We start from the raw sequence: 24,954 nt of genomic DNA on the forward strand, positions 1-24,954 counted from the left end.
CATTGTGGTTTTAGGAGTGTTCCAAAAGTCCTAACTCAGTCCATTTTATCCCGGTAACTTTGGTAAGGAAAATAGGCTAGAAATAATATGTTATGTGCTTATGTTATCTATATGTTTATGTTATTAAAAGTATTATGATATGTATATGTGTATGTAGGCTTGGGCATATGACCCATATGACTAACAAGACCCCAAATGGGTTATGGGCATATGACCTACTTAGCTAGTAGGACCCCATTAACCCCATGGGCATATGCTTGTTTAGTCTATGGGACCCCAAGTAATAATGGCCATTATAATAAGTGTATGTTATATGTATTATGTTAAGTCTTTATGTTTTCTTATGAAATTGTGTATATGACTATGTGTTAGGTTTTTCCTTGCTGGGCATTAGGCTCACTCCTTTCTGTTTATGTGCAGGAAAATAAGCTTAGAGGCGGTAAGATTCGTGATGCTTGGGAGGATGTGTATCGATGATGAATGGAGTCAAGGGGCCGAGCGTTATCGATTCGAGGATGTAGTCTCCTTTTATGTTTTTTTATGGTTTTACATGTATTTTCCGCATTATTATGTAATGTCTTTTATTTTTAAATCATGTTTTGGTTTTAAAGACAATGGGATCCCAAAATCCTTCTTAGTATTCTGTTTCTTTGTAAATAACTCTTATTTTCAAGTTACTCAATAAATTGTGGTATTTTCGTAAAATGTAAGTTTTTATGTATAGTTTCGATAATGGTCCAATTAGTCTAGATTAGTGGGTCATTACAGCGGCGCCCAGCGTGGCTCCCTTCCCTAATGCAACCTAGCATCGCGGTGCAGAGTAACAGGGTCGTGGCGCCCCTTCGCGAACCCAGAAATCTGGGTTTCTCCCAACGTTTTCCTCGAGCCAAAACACGCCCAAACCAATACCAATGCATACCTATGTCCCAAATTCAATTCAAAACCCCATATAAACCATCTAACAACTCAGAAACATCACAACAAGCCTATATACACAATCAAACCCATGATTCACAAATTGGTTTAAAACTTTATAAAACTTAAACCAATAAACCAGAAACTCAAACCACAGCAGCTCAACAAAACAGAGATGCAAGAAACCCTTACCTCAAGTAGAAATTTGTCCCTGGGCCTCCTCCAAATCCAACTCCAAGCTAATCCCTCTTGTTCCCAAACTGAATTCCCACACTAACCAGCCACAAACCAACTTTCAACTTCCAACATCAATCTCTTAAAATTAAGCTTAGAAAGTCAAACAAAACAGAGATGAACACCTTACCTCTGACCTTAGCACACCTTTGAGCTAACTTTCCTAGCCACATCAGCCAAATTCCTTCAATTCACTAGCCCAAAATCCTTAAAACTCAGCAAGTTCTCATTCACCAAAGAGAGGGAGAAGAAAATCGCATAGGAGAGAGAGAAGGGCTGAGAAGTTCTAATTTTTTTTTTCTTTCCTTTGTTTTTCTAAACCGTTCTAAAATTCCCTCAGCCTTATCCCAACACAACCAGCTGCCAAAAGACCCAATTACCCCTTAAGTTACCCCAAGTCCTCATATACCACCAAGGCGATTTAGTCTTTTAATGCATCCCGCTAAATCTTCGAGTGTGCCTAAAAAATCCCCATTTTAATCCCGACATGTCTAAACTATCGCTATTGCTAACCGCTACTCAATAATTCCCGATCACTTAATAATATTCCTAAAATACCCCTAGGCTCCTCCCGAGTCGGGTATTTGATCCCGTTATGACTTTCTAGCTAATAAACTCCCTACGACCGTCTCGGAACGTGCATCACAAATATATCACCACCATATCACAAATATCACATTTATGCCCTCAACGGGCTAAAATTACAAATATGCCCCTAACAACCAAGCGGGTCCCACATGCATATTTAATCGCCTAAACATGCACTCTAATCACATATTCATTAAATTCACATAAATTAATACAGTATAACAAGTATTGCCCTCTAGGCACACTAATTAAGGATCTAAGCCTTATTAGCAAATTTGGGTCGCTACAGTCTATAAATAGCCTTGCCCTTCTCCTCCTTATTCTTTACGCTTTCAAAAAAATTTCAAGCCTTCTCTCTCAAGAATCCTCTCAAACTGAAATGCTGTTCTTCAATCTCCAAACCCCCAGACTCGATTTTACGTTCAAATTCTTCTTCAAAATTTTCAATACAATAAGTTTCTTGATCTTGTACTTGTATTTGCTCTATTTTGTAATTTGTTGCTTTAATTTCACTGCATTCTTAATGATTTTGATAAATTTCTACCTCTGTGTTCTTGATGTTCTTGAGCAATATGCATAAAATTTGTATTTTATCTTGAAAAAATCACTTATTTTTTGGGAAATGTATGTTTGGGAAGTAGGAAAATGACTTTTAGGTATCGGGTATACTTGGTTGTGTGTTAATACTAAGAATATCAAAAAAATCGAGGAGAATATTGATTGGAAAATCTGAAAAAATCTTGCAATTTATGTTGTAAGACAAATTGTAGGCTAAGCTTCAGGTGTCACAATTTGTACATTGAGTGTGTACAAAGTCATGATCACTTACTTTACTTTGTGGAGAGAGCGTTTTTCGAAGGTGTTTGTGATAAGTTCAATTTTAATTAAATTTTCATAATTTCCTTAGTCTTAGAAATTGTTAGTTTTTAGTTAATTTAAAATTTTTAATTTTGTTTTTGGTAGTTTATGATTTTTGGGATAATAAAAAGATTTTTATGAGTTAAAATATGCTTTTATTATCGTTAAAATAAATTGGGTATGAATTAATATTTCTATAGATTCGTTTGATATAATTTTAGTTTGTTCAATATTTGATTTTAGTATGGTTTATTTTGTTCGGAAAATAAATGTGTTATTTTTGTAGAAAATAAGTAATAAAATGGTGAGAAGCAAGAGAAGGCCCAGACTTGATTGAAGAGGCCCATTATTTATAAGTCCAATCCGTAACCATTATTTACACGTTCATGTGTAAGCAGCAGTCAATAAAATAAAGGGAAATCTACAAAAATGCACTAAAAGTTTAAAAAAATCTGAAAAATACAGTGCATTACAAAAATACGGAATTTTTGGATAAAAACACAGAATGGCAAAATTATAAATACGGAGTGGAAAAATCATAAATAAAAGTTGTAAAATATAATTTTTTATGATCAACATTTACAAACTAGTAAATATATGTTACGAACTTGTAAATATCTATTATGTGTTTGTAAATAATATTTACAAAATCAATTATAGAATTATAGATTTTTGTTTTTGTTTTTTTTTAGATAAAACTTACAAATAAATTCGTAACTAAATTTTTTTTTTTTGTAACAATAGTTTACAAATCTAGTTTTACAACTAAGAAAGATATTTTTGTAACTAATATTTACGAAAATATTTTATAGTTAAGAAATCATAAACAAAATATATATAAAAATATTATACTTTTCCATATTGTTACAATATTGTACCAAAAAATTACATGAACCATCATATATTTATGCTATACAACTTAAAAATATAAATTTAAGATATTCATTATTTATAAAACACTTTATTGAATATAGTGGTGAAATACAATATTTTTCTTAAACAAGTTTTACATTTTTGTAACAACAATTTACAAAACAAATTTCACAACTAAAAAGTTTATTTTTGTAACTCACATTTACATAAATATTTATAAATTTATTTAATATGATTATTACAAAGATTTACAAAACTAATTTTTTAACTTTAAATATATTTTTGTAACAAAACTTGAAACTTGGATTAGATTATGATTTTGGTTTAACATTGAGTGTTGAAACTTGACTAGCTATGATTTAAAAAATATATATAATATTTTTATAAAGAATAATAATATTGTGATTATCTTTAACTATATATTGTAACATATAGTTATTAATATTAATTTTAATTAACAGCATATTGTAATTTGTATAAATATTTATTTATTTTTTGAGTAATTATATAAATATTAATTTTAATATTAATAAATATATTTATTTTAAATAAAAATAAATTAATTTACTTTATTTTATTTATTTTATTGAATGTAGTAACTATAATTATTATTATTTTTATTATTATATTATTTGATATGCCTAAATTCTTATTAAAAATTAAGACAAAAAACAAAAAACAAAACAAAAGGCATATATATATATACACGGATGGGGAAAGCCGTATTTTTGTAATTTATTAAAGATACCGTATAAAACGAATATTTTTTTTATATTACAGTGGGAGATGTAATTATCTCTAAAATAAAAACATATCACTTTGTGCCCTTTAATAATTCGTATACATCCAACTTCTCTTGTTCACTTATTAAAAATAGTACACTCGCACCCTTTAATAATTTTGGCTTTGGAAGTATTTTCGATAAAATATTTTAATGGTCATATATATTGTAATTATTTATTATACACATAATTATTTATTTTTATGTGCATGGAAAGTAATATATTGAAATATTCTGATTCCTCTCCTTTACTTTCTACCCAATAATAGGAGTAAGATACAAATGGGCTTTTCTCTAATTTAGTTAATTCTCTACCCCAGTAGTCATTCTACCATGACCATTAGATCATGAAAGAACTTTGGTGTTTGTTTTAGAAACTTCCTATGTTTTTTCTTATTCTTCTTTTCAATATACGAAGAGAAATAAAAATTTATGGTTCGTTTGATTGATTAATTGTTAGTTTACTAGTCATTCAAGTACTAATAATTATATTTTAAATAGAGAAGAAGTGAATGATGCACATTGCTCAGCCTTTTCATGTACGTCAATATAATAAAGTATCTTAATTTTCATTTAGAAAAATACCACTTTTTCTTACTCACGTTAATTGAATTGATTTTAAATAAAATAATGCTATTTTAAAAATTGAAAATACTTTATGAAGCCATTTTTAATACTTTTGATGACTTATTTTGTTTATAATAATGTTTAACATATTTTAATCATCTAAACCAAGACAGAGTTTTAGTTACTAGAGTTACCAAAAGTTGTGTTACTAAAACAATTAGGTTACTCTCCCAAGTTTGACTTATACTACTAACATGATCTAATTATGTCTACTAATGACTAATAGTCTAGTTCAAGCATGAGAATGGATACTTGAATGCATAAATAATACTATTAGCATAGCAACACATAATAAGCTTACTATCTTGATAATTGGACATCTAATAATTTGGTTACCTGGTTCCAAAATTAGTTAGCTTATTATCTCAACTGTGACTTGTATTACAAATCTATGTTCTAATTTTTTTAATGTAATATTCTAATAATTAACTCATATATTCACAACAATATGATTTCTTATATGAAATTATACTTTAGCAACAACGAGAATAAAGGAACATATAAATATAATACTAAGAAAAAGAATAAAGCAACATAAAGAGAATAGTCACTTTGAGTGTGTTGGAGACATAGCTTGCAAGAAATAATAAAGTAAAAAAAAATACTTTTATATAGTGAATTCTCAAAATAAATTGTGAAAATGTCACAAAATAAAAGGAATTTGAAAAGAAAAATAAATGTTATGTTTATCCCCATGTTATATGAATTATCATCATTGTGATTGAAATTACGTTTCAATTCAAAATTTGGTTTATCACTTGTACATTAGTTGCTTCTTTATTTTTCTCATTTTTTATTTAAAAAATTAAAATTCCTTGCCCACCTCAAAGATGATTGAAGGACCAAGTTTAATCATTTACACGTTTAGTATCATCGAATAGTTCACTTTAAATATTTATTAATTTGCCAACAAAATTGATTCTTACTTTTCTTTTTTTAAACAATGTCACTTTGTGACCAAATTGAGATATGTGAACTATAAGAATACGAAATTGATTCTTACTTTTCTTTTTTTAAACAATGTCACTTTGTGACCAAATTGAGATATGTGAACTATAAGAATACGGAGAACTATTAATGTAAGTTTCTTTTTAAAAAGGAAAAGTAATGTAAGTTTCTTTTCATAAAGGAAAAGTAAAGAATTTCAATTACCATAAGAATCATTATGTTTTTTAAAAAATATAAAATTAATTTTAAATTGATTAAGTTTTTAATCTTTATTTTTAAATTATTTAAAATATTTTTTTAATTATTAATTAGTTCAATTTAAGAGTATTTGGTTATATTGAAAAACATTTGGACCAAAATTGGATTTAGGGTAGTATTTTGATTTGTTTTGCAAAATATATGGCACATAAATATCGTTTAATAAAATATAGGGTCTATTCACGTATTGTAGAAAATACAGGGATCAAATTGATGTTTTCCCAAATAGATATTACTTTGTTTGATTCTATTGAAATGCTATTTTAAAAAGTGAAATTTAAGAATAGATATAAATAGTTTTGACATAATTAATTTCAGACAAAAATAATGAATAACTATTATTTTTCTTAACTTTTTTAAAGGGCCGATCTTGAGCATCAAGGGCCTTAGGAAATTAATACTTTATTTTAATGTTTTTCTCTTTGAATTTCTCTTGAAGAGGGATTTTTGGGGCTTTCATTTTTTTTATTAGGGAGTCTCTTGGGGGTGGGGTGTCCTAAGCTTAGGCTTAGTTTGCCTATAGTTATCTAAGAAAATGTAAATTGGATGAAATTGTGTTAGTTTTTATGTTTTCCACCTCTATTTTCAATTTTGAATACTTTATGATTATTATACATATAAATAAGGAAAATTAATACTAGGGAAAAGAATAAAGAAATATAATGAGAATAATACTTTAAGTGTGCTGATGGCATAACTTTCAGTATGAAGAATAAAGTAAAATAAGAAAATACTTTTATAAAGTGAATTCTCAAAATAAATTGTGAAAATACTTTTATATGAATCATCATCGTTATGATTAATGATTGGTTAATCACTTGTACATTAATTGCTTCACTCTTTTTCTCATTTTTTACCGAAGAACCAAGTTTAATTTTAATTATTATCACGTTTTGTCGTGCCAATATATATCGACAAGTATTATATATTGTAGTATCATCCAATAATTCACTTTAAATGGGTATTTATTTGCAACCACTCCATAATTGATTGTCACTTTTCATCTGACAATTAATTATCTAGTCATATATATTCCATAAATTTTAATAATTGCAAAACTATTTTAGTAAACAAACAATTCCTGGTCTCTGCTCTTTATCCTTTATATGTGAAGATGAGGATTTTAATTGGAGTGGGATAATTATGTAAAAGGTAAAATTAGGATAATTTTACTTATATATGCAATGACTATAAAATAAATAAAGTACTGAATTACGTAATTAGATGCAAGGACTAAAAAAAAATCATGGTAGTACATATTATGTTATGAGAATAATTACTTTGCTTCTTTGAATAACTTTGGATAAAGAATAATTTCAAAACCTCAATTCTTTTAGAGTATATATAAATATGTAGAAAACAGTATAAGTTTTTTCTTTTAAAAAAAAAAAGTAAAAAATTTCAATTACCATAAGATTCGTCATTTTTAGTAAATGAGAGTTGATAATAAATTTGTCGGTTGATGGTAGGAGCAAACCAATTGATCAATGCACATACTCTTATCTTAAAGTTCTCTACAAAACAAGAAGCAAAAGTTGATAATAATGTCTGGTAACACTGACCCACACAAATAAATTACTAATTTGGAGTGTAATCCTTATAATTAGCAATATATTATTTTTCCTTTAGTTGTAGTGAACAAAGATTATTAACCTTCTTCATAAACATTGGTGTCAGTCTTAATAAGTTAACCAAAAAAAATCATGGTTTTCAAATTCCTTAAATACTTGTTTCTTAAAAAATATAAAAATTAATTTTAAATTGATTAAGTTTTTAATCTTTACCTTTAAATTATTTCAAATAATTTTTATAAATTGGATGAAATTGTGTTAGTCATACATATAAATAAATAAGGAAAATTAATATTTGGGAAAAAAATAAAGGAACATAATGAGAATAATCACTTTAAGTGTGTTAGATATAACTTACAATGAAGAATAAAGTAAAATTAGAAAATATTTTTACATTGTGAATTCTCAAAATAAATAGTGAAAATGTCATAAACAGAAAGGAATATGAAAAGAAAAAAAATTACTTTATGTTTATGCTCTTATTATATGAATTATCATGTTTATTGTGATTAACATGTGTATCTCAAATTAGGTTTCAATTCAAAATTTGGCTAATCACTTATACATTAATTGCTTCTCTCTTTTTCTCAATTTTTATTTTAAAAAATAAAAATCTCCTGCCCACCTTATAGATGACCTAAGGAACAGAATTGATTGTTACTAAATTTTAAAATAATTTTTGTAGTATTTAAAGAATTTAAGAATATTGAAGGCGATAACACTAAAATCATTTATAAAGATACACTTTAATACTTAAATTTACGAGTATAAAAATGTGTCACGTGGATACTTAACAGCAAGTTAACGATGAGTACTAACGGTTGCACAGAAATTATAAATTTATGTATTATTACCGCAAAAGTAATATTTGAGTATTAAAGTGTAACAATTGAAAAAATTTGGGTAATATCGCCACCAATAACCCTATAGTAAAATTAGAAAATAGTTTTACATAATGAATTATCAAAATAAATAGTAAAAATGTCATAAAAAGAAAGGAATATGAAAAGAAAAGAAAAAATTATACATTATGTTTATGCTCATTATATGAATTATCATGTTTATTGTGATTAACATGTGTATCTCAAATTAAGTTTCAATTCAAAATTTGGTTAATCACTTGTACATTAATTACTTATCTCTTTTTCTCATTTTTAATTGTAAAAAATAAAAATTCCCTCCCACCTTATAGATGCTCAATTATATAAATATATATATATCGTCAAGCAGTATATATTATATATAGTATCATCGTATAGTTCACTTCAAATGAGTATTTATTTTGCAACATAATTGGTTTTTACTTTTCTTCAGTTACAATCATCTAGCCATATATATTTTGTAAATTTTAATTATTGCAACTTGAATAAACAATTATTGTTGTCTGCTCTTTGTCCTTTATAACTGAAGATAAGGGCTTCAATTGGAGTGGGACATATACAATGACCGTAAATAATTTACTGAAATTACGTAATTATATAGATGCAAAGATTTTAAAAGAAAAAAATAGGTTGATGGTAGTATTACTGGTTTTGGAGAGAGAATTATTACTTTGATTATTTGAATATATATTTATATAAAAAGAATATGAAGAAAATAGTGTATAAGTTTTTTTGATAAAGGAAAAGTAAAGAATTCCAATTGCCATAAGATTCATTATTTTTAGTGAATAAGAAAAGAATTATCCTTATTTTGTGAGAGTAAGTAATAAAGTTCTCTACAAATATATATATATATATGATTTGCTCCTGTTAGCTGGGCCGATCGAAAAACAAGAAGCAAAATTGAGAGAGTAATAATGCCTCCTATAATTCAACATTTCAGTCACCACCATCTTTTGAGACAACTTGATGATATACAAGATGGGTACGATGTGACAAGGAATTGCAACCTATGTGAGCTTATGATCGACTCCAATCAAATATGCTACGACTGTAGCGAAGCGTGTCTCTATTCCCTCCACAAAGCATGTGCTGAGTTGCCACAATATCTTGATCATGCGTTGCATCTTGACCATGATCATCATCTGATGCTCAAGAAAAGATCATCAGAGGACACAACTACTATGTGCTATTACTGTGACAATCCTTTTCAAAGCCAAGAAGTTCTTGTTTACGCTTGCAATCAATGCTCTCTCCACATGCATATTGCATGCGCTTTCACTCCTATACCCACCTTGATAAGCAACAACGATAAAGGTGACAATGCTCAATATTTCTGCCATCAGCTTCCAATGAAATTGCTTGAGCGTGATAGTTCAAAAGACCAAGCCAAATGTTTCGTGTGTCAATCAGTATGGTCTAATTCGGCCTATTCTTGCTCCTCTACATCATGTAAGAATTTTCTTCATCACTCTTGTGCAAATTTTCAATTGAAAATTGATAGGCATCCTTTTCATTCAAACCATCCTCTCACACTTCAGTTTAGTAAGCCTCGATCTTGCAATTTATGCTGCAAGACAGATTGTAGGCTAATTTTCAGGTGTCAGAATAATGAGTGTAATTTTAATTTGTGCACAAAGTGTGTTGTTCCTAAGACAACTGTGAGATGTCAAAGTCATGATCACTCACTTTACTTTGTGGACGAAGCGTTTTTCAAAGGTGTTTGTCATGCTTGTCAAAAATCGTATACAAAGTGGAGTGGTCATCTTGTTCCTGAGGAGGTGAATCTTACCCAATCCTTCTTATTTCGATGCATGGAATGTAATTTTATCCTCCATTTTTTATGTGGCCCATTGCCATCCATCATAAAATTTGATTACCACATACATTCTTTAACTCTTGTTGATCATTACACAAGCAAATATGACCATTATGATGAATTCTATTGCGACATATGTGAAAAAGAAAGGAATCCATACTTCCGCGTGTACTGTTGTAATGATTGCGATTACGTTGCACATATTCATTGCCTACTTTATGAGGTAAGCAAATTTGATAAATTTTGTTAGTTAATTTATAAATATATTTATAATTAAAAGTGCAGTTTTAAATAATTACTTATTTTACATATTTATACTGCTTTTCCTTTTTGATTTTCTTAAAAGTACTGTATGTATACATATAATTTTTTCTAAGGTAGGCTGTTCATTTTTTTAAAATCAATTAGTATATGTTTTATATACATATTTCTATTAAAAAGACAAATCAGCCATTAAATTGTAGTTGAAAAATAAAAATTAGTGAAAATAATATTGTACTTATTAACTAATGTTGATTGATAACTACTTTTTCATCCAGGTACATTAAGAATGTACATAACTATTGAACCTAGCTTATAAAAACAAATCAACCACGGCCTCTCTTACATAAATTTAATATCATAATATCTTCTAAGAAAACATGTTTGTCTATAGATATATATTTATAAATATTGGTGTAATTAATAATTAAGATATATAGATTTACAAATGTGTATGCATGCATGTGATCAGATCATGAAGGTGATAAAGGGTAATAGCAATGATGTGAAGTTAATGAGCTTGGGAGAGAGTCGGTGGACTGATCAATTTATTGACACAGAAACAGACGACAAGGCAAGTGAAGTGACCCTTGGGGTGTTATTGAGCAACACTCTAACTGATCAAGACAATGCAATGTTGAATCATCCCTTTACTTTTGGTTCTTCATTTGAGGAGGTCCAGGCTGCTCTAGAACAACATTACAACTTTCTTAGGCGAGAGATCAATGCTCCTCTATTTGATCATCAATTGCGATCAATTGAAAATATTTATAAAATCAATCATTTTCCTTCTTTTGGCTCAGAAGATTTCAAGAGCCTTTTTTGGGAGCTTCTATATTATAGACCTAGAGAAGGTTTGAAATTGGATGAAAAGTACTTGAGACAAAAGATTGTGGATATCAAGGGTTATAAGGTACCAGTCACATTGGCCTCCATCTTAAACACTTTGCTCCACCAGTACACAGAATCAGATCTGTTTGGCCCAAGGGTCTCAAGTTGGACACCTGGAATGAAAAGTGTCTTGGCTACAATGTTTTGTGTAGTTTGTGATCAAATGTGCAGAACTAAGATGAAGGATGTCACCAAGGATGTTCTCCAGGACTGGGTTTTTTGTCTAAATGCCATTGTAGGAACTAGATTCACAAATTCCATTGGACTTCCTACTTTTTTGGCCAAAATCATTAAGCGATTTTTCTGTCTTGAAGCAATTAGATATGAAAGAGACATTAAAGAAAAACTAAAGTTAAGGATCACAGAGTTAGAAGCTGAAATGAAGAAATGCAAAGAGAAGCTTGACATGTTCAATACACAGATGTCTCTGAATTTGGAGAAAATTGAAGGACCTGTCAATGATGCTTTGAGATTGGAGGAAAAGAATGTTGATGAAATAATTAGTTTTGGTGAACTTCTATATACAGATCTTGAACCCTATACATTTTCCTTGACTTCTTAGCAATGTAATTTCACAAATTTTCATATTCCATCACACTGTAAGTGACGTAAATAATATGTTTGTTATTGGCTTGATTTTATTTTATGGGTTAATTTTTCCTTATACTACTAACATGATCTAATTATGTCTACCAATGACTAATAGTCTAGTTCAAGCATGAGAATGGATACTTGAATGCATAAATAATACTATTAGCATAACGACACATAATAAGCTTACTATCTTGATAATTGGACATCTAATAATTTGGTTACCTGGTTCCAAAATTAGTCAGCTTACTATCTCAAATGTGACTTGTATTACTAATCTATGTTCAAATTTTTATAATGTAATATTCTAATAATTAACGCATATATTCACAACAATATGATTTCTTATATGAAATTATACTTTAGCAACAACGAGAATAAAGGAACATATAAATATAATACTAAGAAAAATAATAAAGCAACATAAAAAGAATAATCACTTTGAGTGTATTGGGGACATAGCTTGCAAGGAATAATAAAGTAAAAAAAAAAAAATACTTTTATATAGTGAATTCTCAAAATAAATTGTGAAAATGTCACAAAACAAAAGGAATTTGAAAAGAAAAATAAATGTTATGTTTATCCCCATGTTATATGAATTATCATCATTGTGATTGAAATCACGTTTCAATTCAAAATTTGGTTAATCACTTGTACATTAGTTGCTTCTTTATTTTTCTCATTTTTTATTTAAAAAATTAAAATTCCTTGCCCACCTCAAAGATGATTGAAGGACCAAGTTTAATCATTTACACGTTTAGTATCATCGAATAGATCACTTTAAATGAGTATTTACTAATTTGCCAACAAAATTGATTCTTACTTTTCTTTTTGTAAGCAATGTCACTTTGTGATCAAATTGAGATATGTGAACTATAAGAATACAGAGAACTATTTATGTAAGTTTCTTTTCAAAAAGGAAAGTAATGTAAGTTTCTTTTCATAAAGGAAAAGTAAAGAATTTCAATTGCCATAAGAATTATTATGTTTCATAAAAAATATAAAATTAATTTTAAATTGATTAAGTTTTTAATCTTTATTTTTAAATTATTTAAAATATTTTTGTAATTATTAATTAGTTTAATTAAGAGTATTTTGGTCATATCGAAAAACATTTGGACCAAAATTAGATTTAGGGTGGTATTTTGATTCGTTTTATAGAATATAGGGTACATAAATGTCGTTTAATAAAATATAGGGTCTATTCACGTATTGTAGAAAATACAGGGATCAAATTGATGTTTTCCCAAATAGATATTACTTTGTTTGATTCTATTGAAATGCTATTTTAAAAAGTGAAATTTAAGAATACATAAATAGTTTTGACATAATTAATATTATTAAAAAATAATGAATAACTATTATTTTTCTTAACTTTTTTAAAGGGCCGATCTTGAGCATCAAGGGCCTTAAGAAATTAACACTTTATTTTTAATGTTTTTCTCTTTGAATTTCTCTTGATGAGGGATTTTTGGGGCTTTCATTTTTTTTATTAGGGAGTCTCTTGGGGGTGGAGTGCCCTAAGCTTAGGCTTAGCTTGCCTATAGTCAGAGCCAAACTTTCTTCTTTGTGATGTTACCTAAGAAAATCTAAATTGGATGAAATTGTGTTAGTTTTTATGTTTTCTACCAGTATTTTCAATTTTGAATACTTTATGATTATTATACATATAAATAAGGAAAAGTAATACTAGTGAAAAGAATAAAGAAATATAATGAGAATAATACTTTGAGTGGGTTAATGACATAACTTCCAGTATAAAGAATAAAGTAAAATAAGAAAATACTTTTATAAAGTGAATTATCAAAATAAATTGTGAAAATCTTTTCAATGCCCCTTGTTATATGAATTATCATCGTTATGATTAACGTTTGGTTAATCACTTGTACATTAATTGCTTCACTCTTTTTCTCATTTTTTATTGAAGGATTAAGTTTCATTTTAATTATTATCACGTTTTGTCGTGCCAATATATATCGTCAAGTAATATATATTGTAGTATCATCGAATGCTCCACAATTGATTGTCACTTTTCATTTGTTACACTTAATTATCTAGTCATATATATTCCATAAATTTTAATTATTGCAAAACAACTTCAGTAAACAATTCCTGATCTCTACTCTTTGTCCTTTATAAGTGAAATGAGCTTTTTAATTGGAGTGTGATAATTATGTAGAAGGTAAAATTAGGATAATTTTACTAATATATGCAATGACCATAAATAAAGTATTGAAATTATGTAATTAGATAAAAAGAAAAAAAAATCATGGTAGTACATATTATTGGTTCTGGATAGAATAATTACTTTGCTTTTTTGAATAACTTAGAATAAAGAATAATTTCAAAACCTCAAATTCTGTTTCTTTTAGAGTATATATAAAAGAATATGAAGAAAACAGTATAAGCTTTTTCTTTTGATAAAGGAAAAGTAAAGAATTACAATTGCCATAAGATTCGTCATTTTTAGTGAATGAGAGCAGACCAATTGACCAATTTCAATTGCACATACTCTTCTCTTAAAGTTCTCTACAAAACAATAAGCAAAATTGAGAGAGTAATAATGTCTAGTAACACTAACTCCACACAAATAAATTATTAATTTGGGGTATGATTCTTGTAATTAACTATATATTATTTTTCTTTAGTAGTAACGAACAAAGATTATTAACCTTCTTCATAAACATTGGTGCCCGTCTTAATAACTAAAAAAACATGGATTTCAAATTCCTTATATATTTGTTTCTTAAAAAATATCAAATTAATTTTAAATTGATAAAGTTTTTAATCTTTATCTTTAAATTATTTCAAATACTTTTTATAAATTGGATGAAATTGTGTTAGTCATACATATAAATAAATAAGGAAATGTAATATTTGGGAAAAAAATAAAGGGAACATAATGAGAATAATCACTTTGAGTGTGTTAGTGATATATAGCTTGCAATGAAGAATAAAGTAAAGAGATATTGGCGGTGATAATACCCAATTTTTTTTAAAAGCTACACTTTAATACCCAAATTTTTTCGGCGGTGATTATACTTAAATCTACAATTTTGGTGCAACCGTTAGTACTCACTATTAACCATCTGTTAAGTATCTACATGACACATTTTTATTAGTCTAATTGGCGGCGATAATACTCAAATCTTTTCAAAAGTTACACTTTAATACCTAGTTTTTTTGGAGGCAATACCTAAATCTTCTATTTTGGTGCAACCGTTAGTACTTACTATTAATTGCCCGTTAAGTATCCACGTGACACATATGAATTTTGGGATGATTTTAGATTAAAATATTTAAATTCTTAAATATTATAAAAATCATTTAAAATTTAAAAAAATATAAAATATTATTAAAAACTAATTAATAATATGAATTTTTGGATGATTTTGAGTTTCAATTTTAATTTGGGTTGTTTCAAATTTTCAAAGTTTAGTTTTATTAATTAGTTTTTAATAATCTTTTAGATTTTTTAAATTTTAAAATAATTTTTGTGGTATTTAAAGAATTTAAGGATATTGGCGGCGATAATACCAAAATCATTTATAAAGATACACTTTAATACTTAAATTTACGAGTATAAAAATGTGTCACGTTGATACTTAAGAGTAAGTTAACGGTGAGTACTATTGGTTGCACCAAAATTTTTTATGTATTACTACCGCAAAAAAAAAATTTTGGTATTAAAGTGTAACTATTAAATTTTTTTGGGTATTATCGCCGCCAATGACCCTAAAGTAAAATTAGAATATACTTTTACATAGTAAATTCTCAAAATAAATAGTGAAAATATCATAAAAAGAAAAGAATATGAAAAGAAAAGAAAAAATTATACATTATGTTTATGCTCATTATATGAATTATCATGTTTACTGTGATTAACATGTGTATCTCAAATTAAGTTTCAATTCAAAATTTGGTTAATCACTTGTACATTAATTGCTTCTCTCTTTTTCTCATTTTTAATTTTAAAAAATAAAAATCGCCAACCCACCTTATAGATGCTCAATTATATAAATATATATATATATCGTTAAGCATTGTATATTATATATAGTATCATCACTTCAACATAATTGGTTTTTACTTTTCTTCAGTTGCAATCATCTAGCCATATATATTTTGTAAATTTTAATTATTGCAACTTGAATAAACAATTATTGCTGTCTACTCTTTGTCCTTTATAACTGAAGATAAGGGTTTCAATTAGAGTGGGACATATACAATGACCGTAAATAATTTACTGAAATTACGTAATTATATAGATGCAAAGATTTAAAAAGAAAAAAAAAGTTTGATGGTAGTATTACAGGTTTTGGAGCGAGAATAATTACTTTGATTATTTGAATATATATTTATATAAAAAAAAATATGAAGAAAATAGTGTATAAGTTTCTTTTGATAAAGGAAAAATAAAGAATTTCAATTGTCATAAGATTCATTATTTTTAGTGACTAAGAAAAAAATTATTCTTATCTTGTTAGAGTAAGTAATAAAGTTCTCTACAAAAACATATATATGATATGCTCCTGTTAGTTGGCCGATCGAAAAACAATAAGCAAAATTGAGAGAGTAATAATGCCTCCTATAATTCGACATTTCAGTCACAACCATATTTTGAAACAACTTGATAATATACGAGATATGTACAATTTAACAATGAATTGCAACCTATGTGAGCTTATAATCGACCCCAATCAAATATGCTACGATTGCAGTGAATCGTGGTGTTACCATTCCCTCCACAAAGCATGTGTTGAGTTGCCACAATATCTTGATCATGCGTTCCATCCTGACCATGATCATCATCTGATGCTAAAAAAAAGATCATCAGATAACACAACTCTCTGCTATTGCTGTGACAATTCTTTTCAAAGCCAAGAAGTTCTTGCGTATGCCTGCAATCAATGTGCTCTCCACATGCATACAGCATGCGCTACCATTCCTGTACCATCCTATTTCTGCCAATGATAAAGATGACAATGCTCAATATTTCTGCCATCACCTTTCAATGAAATTGCTTGAGCATGATAGTTCAAAAGACCAAGCCAAATGTTTCGTGTGTCAATCAGTATGGTCTAATTCAGCCTATTCTTGCTCCTCTACATCATGTAAGAATTTTCTTCATCACTCTTGTGCAAATTTTCAATTGAAAATTGATCGGCATCCTTTTCATTCATACCATCCTCTCACACTTCAGTTTAGTAGGCCTCGATCTTGCAATTTATGCTGCAAGATAGGTTGTAGGCTAATTTTCAGGTGTCATAATATTGAGTGTAACTTTAATTTTGTGCACAAAGTGTGTTGTTCCTAAGACAACTTTGAGATGTCAAAGTCATGATCACTCACTTTACTTTGTGGACGAAGCGTTTTTCAAAGGTGTTTGTCATGCTTGTCAAAAATCGTATACACAGTGGAGTGATCATCTTGTTCCTGAGGAAGTGAATCTTACCCAATTCTTCTTATTTCAATGCATGGAATGTGATTTTAGCCTCCATTTTTTATGTGGTCCATTGCCATCCTTCATTAAATTTGATTACCACATACATTCTTTGACTCTTGTTGATCATTACACAAGCAAATATGACCATTATGATGAATTCTATTGTGACATATGTGAAAAAGAAAGGAATCCAATCTTCCGCGTGTACTGTTGTAACGATTGCGATTATGTTGCACATATTCATTGCCTACTTTTTGAGGTAAGCAAATTTTATAAATCTTGTTAGTTAATTTATAAATACATTTATAATTAAAAGTGCATTTTTAAATAATTACTTATTTACATATATATTCTGATTTTCCTTTTTGATTTGTTTAAAAATACTGTATGTATACATATAATTTTGTTAAGCTAGCCTGTTCATTCCTTTTAAAATCGGTTAGTATATGTTTTATATACAAATTTATATTAAAAAGACAAATCAGCCATTAAATTGTAGTTGAAAAATAAAAATGAGTGAAAATAATATTGTATTTATTAACTAATGTTGATTGATAACTACTTTTTCATCTAGGTGCATTAAGAATGTACTTAACTATTGAACCTAGCTTATAAAAATAAATCAATCACGACCTCATTTACATAAATTTAATATCATAATATCTTCTAAGAAAACATGTTTGTTTATATATATATATTTATAAATATTGGTGTAATTAATAATTAAGATATATAGATTTACAAATGTGTATGTATGCATGTGATCAGATCATGAAGGTGATAAAGGGTGATAGTAATGATGTGAAGTTAATGAGTTTCGGAGAGAGTCGGTGGGCTGACACAGAAACAGACGACAAGGCAAGTGAAAGTGACCCTTGGAGAGTTATTGAGCAGCACTCTAACTGATCAAGACAATGCAATGTTGAATGATCCCTTTACTTTTGGTTGTTCGTCTGAGGACAAGACTTCTGTAGAACAACTATACAACATTTTTGGGTGAGAGATCAATGCTCTATTTGATCATCAATTGCAATCAATTGAAACTATTTATAAAATCAATCACTTTCCTTCTTTTGGCTCAGCCGATTTCAGGAAATTTTTTTGGGAGCTTCTATATTATAGAGCTAGAGAAGGCTTGAAATTGGATGAAAAGTACTTGATATCAAGGGTTATAAGGTACCAGTCACATTGGTCCACATCTTAAACACTTTACTCCACCAGTACACAGAATCAGATCTCTTTGGGGCAAGGGTCTCAAGTTGGACACCTAGAATGAAAAGTGTCTTAGCTACAATGTTTTGTGTAGTTTGTGATCAAATATGCAGAACTAAGATTGAAGACGTTACAAAAGATGTTCTTCGGGATTGGTTTTTCTATCTAAATGTCATTACAGGATCAAATTTCTTAAATTGGTTTTGTGCTCATACTTTTATGAACAAAGTCGCTAAGAGATTTTTCTGTTTTGAAGCAATTAGATACGAAAAAGACATTAGTGAAAAGCTAGAGTCAAGGATCAAAATCTTAGAGGCTGAATCGGAAAAATGCCGAAAGAAGCATGACATGTTCAAAAGCTTGGAGAAAGTTAAAGATCCAATTACTGATGCCTTAAGATTGAAAGGAAAGAATGTAGATGAAGTAATTAGTTTTCCTGAACTTCTAAATAGGGCCAGCATCTGGGGAATAAAATTTCCTTGATTTCTTATTAGCAATGTTTTGTAATATTTATGCTCCATCATACTTGCGGTGACATAAATATTATGTTTGTTATTGGTTTGATTATTAATTTTTTTTCCCAATAATGTTCTTAATCTTCACTACTATCGATCATCTATATGTGAATTATTTTTCAATTAAATATTTAAGAACAGATTTATCGTGAAGTATTATCATAAAGAGAATAATAATCAAAATTAGTGCTTTTTTTTTTACTTGAGGGAATAAAAGTGAAGATCAATAAAAATTAACAAGCCACAATATCTAGAAATGGTTGGGACAAAATCATCTAATTTTAACAAAATAATAATAAATATATAGCATTGCAGATTTATGCATTTATAAAATATTGAAATATTCAGTCAAAAGGAAAGAAACCAATTACTAGTTGGAAGACTGGATTAATAAACAAAATCTATATAGACAACACAGAATAATTAACAATATTTATGCATAATTGTTTAAATTCTGTATAATTGTTCTTTGTTTTTCTTTGGCATTTTTGTTCTAATGTCACTCTATCGTGAGTTCATCTATTCTAGTTATGAAAAATCTACCGAGGTGACATAAGATAATTAAGAACACACCTCTGTTCTACAAACTCCAAGATCCAATACCCAGATTTAGCTTTAATGGGTTCTGTTGAGAGAGAGTGTTGGGATTAGATTTGGTGTCAAAACATGGTATTTTTCTAAACTGTAAAGCATATTTTGATATTATTATAAAAATTTATATTTATGAGTTTAATTCAGATTTTTGTAAGTATCGTGTTTTGGGTTTTTATATGGGCACTTTACAAAAATATGGTAAAAATAAGTTACTTTCTATATTTATGGTCATAAAATAGAGTAAATTACGGAATAAACTCTACAAAGCCAAAGAATTTGAAATATGGTAAATATATGGTTTTTTATACCAAATTTACGGTATTCATCCCTTATTATTTTAAAACATTTTTAAAACAAATTTTATATTAAAATAATCACCGAAGTTTTTTTCCTTCTTTTTTGTCTTTTTTTTTTTATATTTGATTTTCATTCTCTCTTATCTCTTCATCATTTTTTTTTCATTTTTCATACTCTTCATTGGAAAACCTAAGTAGGTTTTTTTATTTTTTCAAAATCTTTTGACATTGATTATTGAAACAATGGCTGTCACTCGTTCGGATCTGCATATCCATATATATATATATTTATATATAGATTTGTGTATTGTTTTATAATTGAAAATATATATACATATAAAAATAATAACAATAAATATATGTATATATATGTGATTTAAGAAATTATATTGTTTTATGTACACCTTTAATTATACATATATATATTATTAACCTAAATATAATTAAAAAAATATAGAGAAGGTTTAGCTCTTTTTCTTTTTCCATTTTATTTATATTTTCTCATTCTTTCTCTCTTTTTTTTTATTATTATAATGAAAAAAAATATTTAAATAATGTAGAGAATATATACAGTAAAAATAGAGAAGTTTACTTAAGATGTAATGTAAAAGTTTAATGTAAAATAAAATAAGTTTGATTTTGGTGATGTATTTTGAAATATAGAATAGAGAATCAATAAGAGTGATCTAACTTTGCCAATAACTATAGTTTCACCAAAAAATAACTAGATTTGGAACCTAGCTATTATTTTATTTTATTATTTTAAATTAAACACACAAAATAAATATTATCATGACATGTACTGAAACCATAAAACAATAACAACAAAAATAATTTTACAGCTCAAATGCTCAAGAAGGTAAAGCTGTCAAGTTGGGCAATAGACAAAATAAATCTTTAATACTTTTTCCTTTCATACCAGCTATTGACTTCAGCCTCAGAAAATTTATTTTGTCCATGAAATAATGTTCCAAATAAGTGATCATGATACCGTTATATTATTATATACACAAACATTATATTGAGTCAAGTGCATGCTTTTTTAAAACAATGGGTTTCTCTAAGAAAAATAGTTTCATTACTCAGGGTTACAATTTTTTTTAACATAATAATTTTGTTACAAATATGGTTTCTATGACATACAATCATTATTGATGGTTATGATCTTGGTATTTCTAAAACATAGTGATTTTGTTATAGATAGTTACAAATTATGTTTTTTCTAAGACATAATGGATTTGTTAATGATGATTACAAACATAATTTTTTTCTAAACATAATTATTTTGTTATAGATACTGTAGTTACATATTTGGTTTCTCTGATGCAACAGTTTCGTTACTAATGTTTACATACTACAATTTTTCTAAGATACAATGATTTTGTTACCAATGGCTACAACTTGTTTTTTTAAGGACACATAAAGTTAAAAGTTTTGCATAACTTAAGTTTTATTTATTTGAGATTATATCATGAACTAGATTATTATACCATTGTTGAGCAGCGTTTTGGTCAACGATTCTAAGTAAATATAAATGATAGAAATAAATTTAATGAATTGAAATCAAGTAAAACAACTCAAGGAATTTATAGTGGTTCTGCCCTAAGAGTTGGTAATGACCTACGTCCACATGCACTTTTATTAATCAAGAAAGCCCCAGACTCAAGATCAAGAATAACAAGGTTCAACCGCGTTTCCTAAGCCTGAGAGAGAATGCAATTCAGCAGGGATTTTATATGTAAAGTGCACTCAAGAAAATAATGACTATGAGAGATCCCTATTTATAGAGTCTTTTAGTGGGCTATGGACACTACAAAATGATCTAGGCCTACACGTGTAATGTGGGATGAATGTTAAAATTGATTACAAATTCAAATAATATCAGAAAAATAAATTCAAATATCAATTACATAAATATCTTGGGATATTTCGTAATATCTCGTGAAATACGGATCATTTGGTTTAACTGACTTGTCCTTCGAGTAGGCCTTTCCTCAACTAGTTTCATGAAATGTTACTAGCTTGCTTCTCTTCGAGTAGCAAACTTAGCGGGTTTTCAATCTTGGGCAAATTATATTGCAGTTTTTTATGCTAATGAAGTCTTCTTGAGCAACTATCTTATCTCGACCAACTCTTGAGAATTTGATGTCGTTTACTGCCACGTGTCCTCTTCAAGTACCACATCACCACGCCCAATCTTGGGTCAAAAATTTGCCCCCAAAATTTATCTTAGTGCGACCAGCACTGGATAAACTTGCATGCTTCGACCAACGCCTTTCCAAATTCTAACATACTAAGAATCATAACATTACTTTTATAGGCAATGATCGCACTACCTTGGTAAGGCAACTGATGGTCTTTTAGGTTCCCCAAGCCTTATGACTACACGTTTCAAGGTATAGGAATAATAATACTTCGTGGAAAAAGTAGGTGATGTTTCAGTTTTCCATGCAGCTGACATCACATCCACCCAAAATCTCATGATTAATTCTCCCGGTTGACGTCATCGGCTCGAGTGCGAGTCGTGGGACTACAAATAGCCTTGCCCTTCTCCTCCTTATTCTTTACGCTTTTAAAAAATTTCCAAGCCTTCTCTCTCAAGAATCCTCTCAAACCGAAACTTTGTTCTTCAATCTCCATACCCCCAAACTCGATTTTACGTTCAAATTCTTCTTCAAAATATTCAATACAACAAGTTTCTTGATCTTGTACTTGTATTTGCTCTATTTTGTAATTTGTTGCTTTAATTTCACTGCATTCTTAATGATTTTGAGAAATTTTTACCTCTGTGTTCTTGATGTTCTTGAGCAATATGCAGAAATTTTGTATTTTTTCTTGAAAAAATCACTTATTTTTTTGGGAAAATGCATGTTTGGGAAGTAGGAAAATGACTTTTAGGCATCGGGTATACTTGGTTGTGTGTTAATACTAAGAAAATCTGAAAAATCGAGGAGAATATTGATTGGAAAATCTGGAAAATCGAGGAGAATATTGATTGGAAAATCTGAAAAAAACTTGCAATTTATGTTGTAAGACAAATTGTAGGCTAATTTTCAGGTGTCACAATTTGTACATTGAGTGTGTACAAAGTCATGATTACTTACTTTACTTTGTGGAGACAGCGTTTTTCGAAGGTGTTTGTGATAAGTGCAGTTTTAATTAAATTTTCATAATTTCCTTAGTCTTAGAAATTGTTAGTTTTTAGTTAATTTAAAATTTTTAATTTTGTTTTTGGTATTTTATGATTTTTGGGCTAATAAAAAGATTTTTATGAGTTAAAATACGCTTTTGTTATCGTTAAAATAAATTGGGTATGAATTAATATTTCTATAGATTCGTTTGATATAATTTTAGTTTGTTCAATATTTGATTTTAGTATGGTTTATTTTGTTCGGAAAATAAATGTGTTATTTTTGTAGAAAATAAGTAATAAAATGGTGAGAAGCAAGAGAAGGCCCAGACTTGATTGAAGAGGCCCATTATTTATAAGCCCAATCCATAACCATTATTTACACGTTCATGTGTAAGCAACAGTCAATAAAATAAAAACGTATCACTTTGGGCCATGCTTGTCAAAAATTGTATACATCCAACTTCTCTTGTTCACTCCTTAAAAATAGTACACTGGCACCCTTTAATGATTTTGACTCGGGAAGTATTTTCGGCGAATTTTTTTTTATAGTTGTGTATATTATAGTTATTTAGAGCATCCTGCAAATTTTCTAAAAATTCTGAAGAATTTACAATACTGAAAATAATATTCAAATAATTTATTGTACACATAATTATTTATTTTTATGTGCGTGGAAAGTAATACGTTGAAATAATCTGATTCCTCTCCTTTAAATTCAGTCCTCTTTCTACCCAATAATAGGAGTAAGTTACAAATATGCTTTTCTCTAATTTGGTTAATTCTCTACCCAAGTATTCCTCTTTCTACCATGACCACTAGTATCTTAATTTTCATTTAGAAAAATACCACTTTTTCTTACTCACGTTAGTTGAATTAATATTAAATAAAATAATGTTATTTTAAACATTGAAAATACTTTACGAAGCCATTTTTAATACTTTTGATGACTTATTTTGCTTATAATAAAGTTTAACATATTTTAATCATCTAAACCAAGATAGAGTTTTAGTTACTAGAGTTACCAAAAGTTGTGTTACTAAAACAATTAGGTTACTCTCCCAAGTTTGACTTATACTACTAACATGATCTAATTATGTCTACTAATGACTAATAGTCTAGTTCAAGCATGAGAATGGATACTTGAATGCATAAATAATACTATTAGCATAGCAACACATAATAAGCTTACTATCTTGATAATTGGACATCTAATAATTTGGTTACCTGGTTCCAAAATTGGTTAGCTTACTATCTCAACTGTGACTTGTATTACTAATCTATGTTCAAATTTTTATAATGTAATATTCTAATAATTAACTCATATATTCACAACAGTATGATTTCTTATATGAAATTATACTTTAGCAACAACGAGAATAAAAGAACATATAAATATAATACTAAGAAAAAGTAATACTAAGAAAAAGAATAAAGCAACATAAAGAGAATAGTCACTTTGAGTGTGTTGGGGACATAACTTGTAAGGAATAATAAAGTAAAAAAAAATACTTTTATATAGTGAATTCTCAAAATAAATTGTGAAAATGTCACAAAACAAAAGGAATTTGAAAAGAAAAATAAATGTTATGTTTATCCCCATGTTATATGAATTATCATCGTTGTGATTGAAATTACGTTTCAATTCAAAATTTGGTTCATCAC

At 28.1% G+C, this 24,954-nt stretch overlaps 1 protein-coding gene across 1 annotated transcript; it reads left to right on the forward strand.

Annotated features, from left to right (window-relative positions):
- Nucleotides 1-9,424: 9,424 nt before the first annotated feature.
- LOC133783747 (uncharacterized) lies at nt 9,425-12,146 on the forward strand. The gene is made up of 2 exons (XM_062223386.1): nt 9,425-10,576; nt 11,087-12,146. Exons 1-2 carry the CDS (start codon nt 9,452-9,454, stop codon nt 12,065-12,067), a joined length of 2,106 nt encoding a protein of 701 aa, XP_062079370.1. The 5' UTR covers nt 9,425-9,451; the 3' UTR covers nt 12,068-12,146.
- Nucleotides 12,147-24,954: the final 12,808 nt, after the last annotated feature.

This window comes from Humulus lupulus, chromosome 6 (genome assembly GCF_963169125.1).
Source record: "Humulus lupulus chromosome 6, drHumLupu1.1, whole genome shotgun sequence".
NCBI lineage: Eukaryota > Viridiplantae > Streptophyta > Magnoliopsida > Rosales > Cannabaceae > Humulus > Humulus lupulus.

Coding starts and splice junctions, on each gene's coding strand:
- LOC133783747 (XM_062223386.1), top strand. CDS start 9,452: ATGCCTCCTATAATTCAACATTTCAGTCACCACCATCTTTTGAGACAA. Junction 10,577..11,086: donor TTCATTGCCTACTTTATGAG/GTAAGCAAATTT, acceptor GCATGTGATCAG/ATCATGAAGGTGATAAAGGG.